General features: G+C 44.2%; 1 protein-coding gene across 1 annotated transcript; it reads left to right on the top strand.

The window, feature by feature from the left end:
* The first annotated feature begins 1,358 nt into the window (after positions 1-1,358).
* sypb (synaptophysin b) lies at positions 1,359-11,086 on the top strand. Its single transcript, XM_053425718.1, has 6 exons — positions 1,359-1,410; positions 3,505-3,570; positions 9,963-10,087; positions 10,200-10,398; positions 10,518-10,709; positions 10,805-11,086. The coding sequence occupies exons 1-6, from the start codon at positions 1,393-1,395 to the stop codon at positions 11,084-11,086; spliced, it is 882 nt and encodes a 293-aa protein (XP_053281693.1). The 5' UTR covers positions 1,359-1,392.

The raw sequence follows: 11,086 nt of genomic DNA, 5'->3' as shown, positions 1-11,086 counted from the left end.
ATGAAACACGCATTAACAAATGATTTATGAATATTTCTTTTTTTTGTCATGGTGGGGGGGCTGTATCCATTGTGCACAAATAAAAACAAGTTTTCTCAGATTGGTGCTTTATTACCGTCACGTTATGTTTTCATCTGTGTCTGTTTGTTTGTCTTATTTAGCAGCATTACACAAAAACTACCAGAGTGATTATATGAAACTTGATGGGCGGATGAACTCGGGGGGGGGGGGGGTCAGGGAAGAACACATTAAATTTAGCTGCAGAACCGAATCAGGTTCAACAAATATACACAAGAGCAACACACAAACAGAATGACAGTAGTGACGACAAAAAAACAAACACACACAGAGGGTAAGAATCCCAACACACACTTGCAGGACCAGGGCTTCATTCTATCAAAACTCATTAATAAGGGAGGTTATGAACACCTATGACATCACATGAAGCAGGAAACGTCCACCTCACACACTTTGTTACAGGACATGATGGATAGATGGTAATATTGTCGTTTTCACCAATTTCCTTATGGAATAATGATGTAAAGAATTGAGCACGGAGGTATCTGCTTTAATGTGGCTGACATGTTAGTTACTTTTTATGACAGTTGTTATTCTTGTGCAGAAAGAAATATCGTGCGACTCCAAACGTTTTTACTGTAGCTGAAAGGTCCTGGAGGTTTTTGTTTATTTAACAATGGATGGATGTGGAGAACCACAAAGAGATAAACACACACAAAAGATTGAATTATGTAATCAGCCATTAATGGACCGGCAGATGGACGACATCTGGGATTCACTTCTTCTTTGAGGGGAAAGCGACGCGTGCAAAACAATAACCTGAGCGTGTTCTTAATCCTGTTTTATTAGATTATTTTTTTTCCTGCTATTTGCACGAATGCAGATATTTTGAACTCTCACTGAACCTCACACAACTTGCTCTACTCAGGATGAGGTTTGCCCGGTGAGAGGGAAAATATATTCTGCTTCAAACACAGTAGTTGTGAATGTCAGGTGATTCCACCGCCTCTCTAATGACCAGCAGCAGTTAGTGCAACCTTTACACCCCCCCCCCCCCCCCCCCCCCCCCTCCCCTCTGAACATCCCTCCTCTTGCTCCCGGAGCAGGAGCAGCCTCCATGCCTCCCTCCTCTTCATCACAACTCCCTCCGGGCAAAAAGCTCCTCTGCCTTAGAATAAAGCTGCGCCGTGATTGGACGAACCGGCCCTTTCTGCTCAACGCCCAGTGATTCGTCAGACGTCACGACGCTTCGTAGCAGCTCGTGACGCAGTCCGGCTCTTCCTTCTGGGCGTCTTCCTCCCCTGGGCTGTTCCGGACGAGACTCGTCCCTCCCTCCGCCCCTCTGATCCTCTTATCAGCGAGTAAGCAGCCAAGATGGATGTTGTAAACCAGGTAAGGAGAAATATCCTCTATTTCGTTGTGGTTTCGTTTGGCACACGCGGTGGATTTATTCCTCCCGCGTGTCTTTGTCGTGCGCTATAATGAATATGTGCGTTTTTTTTTGTCGCAAACCAACGATTTAACGCGTTAACGCAGAGTCCCCGGCCCCCCCCACCCCCGATGCCTGGCAGTCGAAATATGAATGCATGCATTTATCTAATACGTGCATTCGCGCAAAGGCTCCGCACGGAACCGGGGTAGATTCTCCTCCGGTGATGCTGCAGTCGCGGTGATGGAGTGGCCTGGTCCCCCAACACAAATGTGCGGGATGTCCAGAGGCTGCAGCGGCAATGACATTTGGCAAAAAAAAATTAAAGGAATGAGAGGATGTTGGGAATTATCTCCAGAGATCTCGGCTAATTGATTTTCGGTTGTGCGCGTATCAATTAGGCCGCGTGTTGCTAAGATAACAACCGGGAATTTGATTAATTTCCAAGGGCCTCGGTGTTTCCGTGGAGCCGCAGTAGGCCCGACACAGAAGGACGCGCTCCTGCAGCTCATCGGCTCGCACTGAGCCGCTGCTGCTGCTGCTTGTGACAAAGACACAATTCATATCTACACAGGACACGAGCGGGCATCAGGCTTGATTATGATTTTCATTTCTTTTATTGAAAATGCGTCATCTGCGTAATGTGGCATTTTTTGGCGGTCAAGGGTGAGAAGCTTCCACAGCCCGAGGAGGAGAAGCGGAAAAACAAGACTGCTGCTCGTTCCTGTGCGGCCATTTACTGATGCACACGCAGGGACAGACACACGCAGACACACATACAGACACACACACACACACAGACACATCGCCTCCTTTGCGGTGCCGCATTCACCTGCCCACAAAATGCATCCAACCTTTTGGCTCCTCACACACGAATAAGGAGAAGAGGAGGAGGAGGAGGAGGAGGAGGAGGAGAAGCGCTGCTCAGGAGAAAACAGTCAGTTAATCAGCTTTGTCTTATTGTAATGCTGGCAGGAGCTCTCTCTCTCTCTCTCTCCCACCTCTCTCTCTCTCACACACTCACACACACACACACACACACACACACACACACACACACACACACACACACACACACACACACACACACACAAACAGAGAGTCGTGTCTCCATGACTTCAGAGGACATCACATTGACTTACATTGATTTCCTGGAGACTTACTCTAGCCTCAACCATAGTTACTATACACGCCTAACCCCTTAAACTAATCCTTAAGCTAACCCTTAACCTTTCACCTAACCCGAATTTAAACCTTAACCTAAACTTAACCTAAGCTTAACCCTGACTCAAAACATACCTTCCACAATGCAACTGTGAACAGATTTAGGTCCCCACAATATCAGTAATACCTGGACCATACACACACACACACAAATACACACACACACAAATACACAAATACACACACTCTCACACACTTGTAGTTATATATTAGTGAGGACACTCATTGGCATAATGCATTCCGTAGCCCTTCACCCTATAACACTAACCTTAACCTAAACCTAAACCTAATTCTAAACCTAACCTGAACCTAACCTCATTCTAAACCCAATTCAAACTCTAACCTACACCTACATTAATCCTAATTGTAACCCTAGTTTACCCTAAAATCAAGTTGGTCTTTGATAAAGTGAGGACCGGACGAAATGTCCTCATTCCGTAAAGTCAATCCTCAACATTGTCTTCACAAAGGTTTATAGTAGAAGGCCACACACACACACACACACACACACACACACAAACACACACACACACACACACACACACTACATCTGTGCATTTGAAGTCATCCTCAGTAAACGGTGGTTCTCCAGCCTCTCAGAGCTTCCAGCTGAGACTCCCTCTATTCACCGGCACATATTTGCTCTGTAACAAGCACCTGCAGGTGCCGGCAGCGGAACAGGCCTGCAGGTCTGTGGCCTGTGAGGCTGAGCTAATGTGTTGTTTTAATTTCAACAGCATCATCGGCACATCGCCTGGTTCTTACACACCGAGCGAGTCTAATATGACAACGTTGAAAAATGAGCTGATCTCTTATTCTTGTGTTTTTGACAGTTGGTGGCCCAAGGGCAGTTCACTATACTCAAACAACCTCTGGGATTTATAAAAGTTCTACAATGGGTAAGTCATCCTTTTTTTTTTACATATCTATTGTTGACTGCAAGAAATAACACTAAACGCATGAGTGTTTTTCATTTTAATAATGTTTTTTACTATAAATAATAATCCTATGTGTCTCCTACTGGCAGATTTGTGACCTTCTCTTACACAGAGGTCATAAAGCTGCATGAGGCTTAATAATAGATGTCACTGTTCTCTCATAGAGACAGTAATTCATTCACAGTTGAATCCTCTCGTACACTCAAGCAGATCTGTTTCTTTTTGTCCTTCTCATGTCGAGTAATTACTCCCTTAGTTGTATTTGAATAAAGACTCGGGTTGTTCCTGAGGAGTCTCTGGTGTCTGTGTGGTTACGGTGATACCGCCCCGGCAGGCCTGAGCCGGAGACTCCAGCAGGATGTGTTACGTCACTGTCGTAGTAACACAGCATCAGTCCGCTGAGAAATATAATGACAGTTTGTCAAATCCTCCACAGAGGACGCGACCTCTGCACACGAGCTCTGGTGGTTACTGCTTTTTGATTTGATGTGCTCGTTCTCCTCCACCAGAGGATGGAGCCAGAAAACTACCGATGCTCTAGTTTAACCAGGAAGAGAGCACTTTGAAAACCGTCACTGGATTATTTCATTCAGCTCAAGGTTTTCAGTGTTTTAGAAAGATTTAGTATTATTAGTTTTATTCTAACACTATATAATATGGACTCTTACGACTGTGTATCATGTCTATTATAATATTTATATTACAAAATTATTAAACATTGCAATGTGGTGAGCATGAATAACAAACACGGGCTTCTCATTTATGATTAATTACTGCTTCTTTTTGTCTCATTAAATCGTAAAGTCAATATCTGTGGTTTGTTGGCTCCACAAAACAATCAACATGATGACATCATCTTGGGATTTTGTAACCTGAGATACTATTTCCTGTTATTTACCAGCACAAAACGTTTCATCAGTTAATTGAGAGAATATTCAATAGATCGCTGAGTGTAGATTCATCCAGGAGCATATTCAGAAATTCTTTAGACGATGAATCTTTAAGGATAATGTCCTGCAGCCGCACATATCTTCACGTAATCCGTTGTCGTCCACACTGTTTGTCCTCCGTCAGCAGCAGCAGCTTGCTGAGGCTGCTGGGTAAACAGCCGGGCTTCTCTATGGCAGCTTGTTGTCTCTACAGCTGAGGCTCCACAGTGGTGGGAATACTGGTGCTAATGACAGCTGAGCGAGGACCTCTCAGATCTGTTCGTCCTTTCTTTTCCTTTCTTGTCTTTTCTTGCCTTTTCATTTCTAATGTGATGTTAGAAACTGGCTCTACTAAATATATAGATATATTTTTTGGGCCTTTTTTAAGTAAATAATTATGACAATTTGAGGATTTGACAATTTCATTTAACATAAAAACTTGCATTTATTACCTCAGGTGTTTAGAAAGAGCCCCCTTATAATGAAATCGTTCATTATTATTATCATTTTTATTAATATCTTAAGATTTGAAACTGAAAAATCTTAACAACTAATGATACATCTTGAAAATATCTGACAATTCATTAAAAGATGTAATAGTAATTAGCTTTAGTCCTTATCATTTCAAGAAATAATAATAATTATAATAATTTTATTCATATAGCACCTTTCAAATGAGCTGTGTTCACCAATACGACAAATAATGAGCAAGAATGCAAAAGGAAATTGAGTATATACTGTATATATTCTGGATATAATTCTCCTGATATTGGATCCTTGAATATAGATATTCTAAAGAAATGTGGGAGGGTAGATGAGGAGGAAAGTGATGGAGGGTGGGTTGGTCCCTTCTTGTGCATGGACCCTGTAAATCTTTGCCACGCCCCTGCTCCTCAGCCCTGAGAACATAACACAACCCAGATGAAAACGTGCGTGCCAGAGCAGTCCCTCTCTGTAATGGGCGCTGCAGATATGCCAGAGAGCAGTCAGAGGCATGAGTGTGCTGCATGACTCCGTAGTCCTTCCCTGGAGCTGTGTGAGTGTGCCAACACCTCATCACTGCCTCCCTGGGTCACAGCGAGCCCAGCACCAATCAGCAGCCTCGCTCAGGCAGCCAGGGCCCATGAATCATCTGTCAGAGGGCCTGCGTGCCTCCGCGTCAGACTATAGGAGGGGCTGCTGGAGCTGCTGCTCTTTCTGGATTAATATGGGCATGCATAACGAGCAGCACAGGGTTTTTCAGGAGGGGAGAGAGAGGAGTCACCGCTCAGAAGTGTTTTTCCTGTTTAAGTGAAGCGGAATTCAGTGGAAACTGGCAGCGACGGGAACAGAGATGTTTCTGTGCAGTAGAAATCAAACCTTCTCTGGGATCCGCAAAGTGCCGATGTGATTTTTTTATATAAAATACAAAGCAGCAGTGTTCATATTCATATAATGTGAAGTAGATGTAAATGGATGCTGTCATGTTTGGGTTGAGGATGTGCAATCTTTCTGCACCCGAGCAGTAAAAATTGTCTTTATCTGTGAAAGCCTGAGAGCAAAGTTTTTCTTTTACGCTAACTGTGTGAGATGTAAACAACGTCCCTGAATGTGTGAATCCTGTGGCTTTACCCATCTCATATTTTACCCACATCACCCCACCCTCTCCCTCTCTGTGTGTCTCTGGGGGAAAGTGCTGACACGGCTTAGATATGATGGATGTTGGAAGACATTGAGTTCCCAAATATTCAGCTGATGTGGAGCTCAACCACAGAGTCTGCAAACCTTCTCCTGCCTCTGCTGCTGCTGCTGCTGCTGCTGCTGCTGCTGCTGCTGCTGCTGCTGCTGCTGCACGATGCTGTGCTGGATTTCATCTGCATTCAAATTTCACCCTCTGACTCACTCCCTGCAAACATGAAAAGAGGAAGTTTTTTGTCAGAACATGAAGTAAAGACCGTTATTCGCTCTGGTTTAGTCCCTGATGTGTAATAAAAGCTGTTGGTTTAGCTCAGAGGGATTTTACTGTCAGACACTTTCTCTGGTTATTACTCCAGGGCCTCAGATGAAACCTTCCACAGCTCCAGTTTATTTTTGCCCTTGTGTTGCCTTTGGCTTTCCATGTTTTTACATAATGTTCGACAGTATATGCAGTATTATATAAAATATCAGAACCTTGGCAGTCACAGCAGAACACCCACGTTCATTGAAAAAAATATTTTTTAATTTTTGTAATTACAATTTTATTCTGATAAGGAAGGATTTCAAAGCTTTCCTGCCGTATGAACTTGGACAGGATTTAATGTTTTAAAAATAATATTGACAAATTTTGTATATTGGTCATAATTAAGAGAGAAAAAATCTAAATTAATAAAAAAAATCCTAATCTAAAAATGTGGATCTTATTTGTTGATGTACAAATTGTAACATCTGATATATTATATATCTATATATATATATCAGGATCAGCGTCTTATTCATGATGGCTGGTATTTATTTAATGTGTGGATCAGCTTTAATGTAGAGAAGCGGAGAAAGAAAGACAGACATTGTGAGGAAAGACAGATTGTCTGTGTCGCAGTGTGCCGGGTTGTGTGTCTTCTCGGCATAGAGGAGTTGACAACCATCCAGAATACCAGGAGGGGTAGAAACCAGCGTCTGCCTCCTCACTCTGGGATGTGTTTCCATGGCACCTAACACTCAGCATGCCACCATTTCTTTTCTCGGCCTGTTTGTCCTTCTCTTCCTCCTCCATCGCCCGTCCTTCCACTCGTCTATCTCTGTAAATCTACAGCTCTTAATTGTGCTATTGTGCGCTCTGTTCGGATTCTGTTTCTATGGTCGTGGGTTTTAGAATTATAGCTAGGGGTGTAGGCCACTGTTGGTCAGTCCACCATGTTAGTTTAGAGGCTTGGTGGTTTTGAGTAAAAAGTCTCCAAAGCTGTGGATGACCATTAATTTCCCCCCCCCATCTGAATAAAATGTAATAAGAAAAGAATGTTTGTCAAGATGGACGACCCATTTCCAATTTATACCGTTATATGAAAATGAAGCCAAAATACCTTGGTTATGGGAGCGGCCATCTTGCCTTGATCACGTCATTTGGAGTTAGAGTCACGGTTTCAAGTACACACAGGCTCGTCCAATCAGAAGTCAGTCTCAGAGGTCAATAGTGAGTCTTCATCCCGTTTTTACAGCGAAAAATATGATGAACATTCAAACATAAATCATTGTGATAAGTAAAACTATCAAAGATTCACATTCAGCTACATATATTCTACTAAATAGCTAAATGAAATGTAAGGGTTCAAATCCCTTGTGGATCATGCTGCTACTTAAAGGTTCAGTTTGTAAAATTTTGGTGAAATGGATCTATTGGTAGAGATTGAATTGAAAATAATCCAAGTGATGTTTTCATTAGTGTTTAATCATCTACATTTTTCGAATTGTTGTTTTCTTTACCCTAGAATAGTCCCTTTGAAGAGGAGGGTGAGGTGAGGGGTGGTCAGCTGTAACATGCAACGTCACCACTAGATGTCACTAGATTCTCCACACTGCACCTTTAAATAGAGAATCCAGCCCAAAGTTTTCTTTATCTGTAAAGAGGAAGACAGGAGCCAAAAGTGCAGCCGGGGGCCCAAATGTTGTCGGTCTTTTTATTGATTCATCTCATGAAACCTACAAACCTCCTCAGAGGAATAATGAAAGAACAATGTGGACACTGGGAGCTTTAAAACCCATAAACCGCCTCAATAATAGTAACAGCTAGCACCATGAGGCAGCTATAATAAACAAAATGAGATAGATGATTTATATCTTCAGGTCCAAGTAATGCACACAAGTGTAAAGGTTTGTGCTGACACTGCACATGCTGTACGTATTGATTAATGGCAAAACTGCTGCAGTATAACATCCTGCTTTTCTTTTTAGGGTTTAAATGCTGCAAAAAACATATCTCACATTTTACTCCCTCGTCGTTGGCAGCCCATATTTTGTTTTGGGTTTGGTGGCGTTAACGAGATTTTTAAGGCTGACGACTTAATGATTGATGCATAGATGGTAATTAAAGAAGACATATAATGTGTTTTTCTTTCCTCTAGTGTGTTATATAAGATATTAGTGTCGGTAAAGTCCAAAAAAGCCAAAAGTTTACATTATTTAATACTACCTGAATATAAACAGAATATCTATTCTTTAATATAAATTGACACCAAAAGCAGCGCCTGGTTTGAACTAAGGTGGTAGAGCGGGTCATGGGCGGGTTAGCATGTCGGCATGATAACATAATCTTTATATAGTTCCATTGTAATTCGTGTTTTGGGGCAGATTTGAATGTTTTAAGCTTTTTCTTTGCTTGAAATTCGTAATAGAATCAGTTACATATCAGACTCACACACTAATGCGGCCACCTCCATCACATCTACAGTCAATAGCGTTGACTATTAAAATGTGTCAATAAGCAGCGACAGGGAGAGAGACTGTCGGTGATCATGGGAGTCATCTCTAAAAGATAACACAGCCCTGCAGGAACAGAGAGGGTCGAGTGTAGTGATCACAACGAGCTTCAGGCGGCTCCTGTGTGCAAATCCAACAAACAAGCCTCCGACTCACATTAGCTGAAAGATTACTGTAAATAGTTTAGTGTGCTGGAGCCTGCGGCAGGTAGACGACAGGACGAGAGAGATTCCTTTGTCTATGGGTGTGTGGGATTGTGTGCGTTTGTACAAGCTCACGTGTGGGGGTGTGGCTTTGTGCGTGCGTGTGTTGTGACTGGCTGTACAATCGCTTGTAGTTGAGTATTGGGCGACAGATGGTGGAGCACCTCAGATTAATGGCTGGATTTTCTATCCAATCGGATCTGGCCCACAGCGTAGGGAGGGTGTGGTATAAATAGTCGTGACTTGTCTAATCTGCTCTGCTTGCGTGTGTGCGTGTGTATGTTTGCGTGTGTGTGTGTGTATGTTTGCGTGTGTGTGTGTGCGTGTGTGCGTGTGCGTGTGCGTGTGTGTACGTGCGTGAGTTCATCTCCATGCGTGTGTCAGTTTGTGGTATTAACATGGCAGCCTCTGCATTAATGCACAATCACTGTTGCACCACAAAATACAACCGAACATCTTCGGCATTGCACCGGGAGCCATGGCAACAGTTACAAGTCCTCGCCGTGTGACCCGGTGATTCCGTCGGTTCCTCCCCCCCCACCCCCCCCCCCCCCCACGCAGCAGCTCCACCGTGATTGGCTGGAGCGCTGGTAGTGCTCGTTGCAGGTGGTGGGAGCACAGCCGGCAGCTCTCTGTGGAAATGGAGACGTCACCTGCTCTACATAACTGAACTGCACTGGGAGGGCTGGAGATTCGTGTTTATGATCAGTCATAATGGTTTTGATGGTGTTTTCTGTTTCCCACAGTGTGACTGATATGCGTCGTCTCCCTTCTCCTTTCTCCTCTGCAGATCTTTGCCATCTTCGCCTTCTCGACATGTGGCAGCTACTCCGGCATGTTCAAGATGTCCGTGGAGTGTAAAAACCGGTCGGAGAGTGACCTAAGCATTGAAGTAAAATTTGAATATCCATTCAGGTTTGTATTTCTTGTTGTTTTTTTTGCCTTCCCAGTCTCCGGTGTTGTAGAAGTGAGAAAAAAATAAATCAAACAGCGTTCGTCTTTAATCTCGGTGTCTTTGTGTCTTCAGGCTCCACCAGGTTTACTTTGATGCCCCCAGCTGTAAGGGAGAGAAGACCGAGCGTCTATTCCTGGTCGGGGACTACTCCTCCTCGGCTGAGTTCTTCGTCACCATCGGTGTGTTTTCCTTCCTCTACTCCATGGCAGCCCTGTCTGCTTACTGCTTCGTTCTGGAGAAGTACCGCGAAAACAACAAAGGGCCTCAGATTGTGAGTTTGTTCTTCCCTGACACCTCCTTGGTATCGAAACACCTACAACTAGACCTATGATTTGTATTTAGCAGTTTGTTGCACAATAACAGTGATTCTCTTCTCTTGATGATCACCAGGACTTTATCGTGACGGCGGTGTTCACCTTCTTTTGGCTGGTGTCTTCCTGTGCTTGGGCTAAAGGCCTGTCGGACGTGAAAACAGCCACCGATCCAGATAAGGTCCTCACTCTCATCCCGGCCTGTGACGAATCCGAGACTACCTGTCGTGAGCTTTATGAGCCCAAGGTCTCCGGCCTGAACACCTCTGTGGTGGGTCCTCGCTGCTTCACCCTGAACCGAGCTGTGTGGATATCAGGACAGTCCCAGGAAATCACTGCTAGAATTAACACGTATCTGCTCCACAGGCTTTTGGCTTCATCAACCTGATCCTGTGGATAGGAAACCTGTGGTTCGTGTTCAAGGAGACCGGCTGGTTGGCTCTCTTCGGTGGAACATACGTCCCGTCCCAGGAGAAGCAGCCCGCCCCCGATACTTTCGCCCAGGAAGGCTACGCTCAGCAGGACCCCTACGCCGGCTCCCAGGGAGGCTACCAGCCCGACTACGGCCAGCAGGGAGGCTACACCGAGGAGGGAGGCTACAGCCAGGGCTATGAGCAGCAGCCCACCTCCTTCTCTAATCAAATGTGA

Source organism: Pleuronectes platessa, chromosome 6 (genome assembly GCF_947347685.1).
Source record: "Pleuronectes platessa chromosome 6, fPlePla1.1, whole genome shotgun sequence".
Taxonomy (NCBI): Eukaryota; Metazoa; Chordata; class Actinopteri; order Pleuronectiformes; family Pleuronectidae; genus Pleuronectes; species Pleuronectes platessa.
The sequence above is the reverse complement of the archived record's forward strand: the minus strand, read 5'-3'. Positions and strand labels throughout refer to the sequence as shown.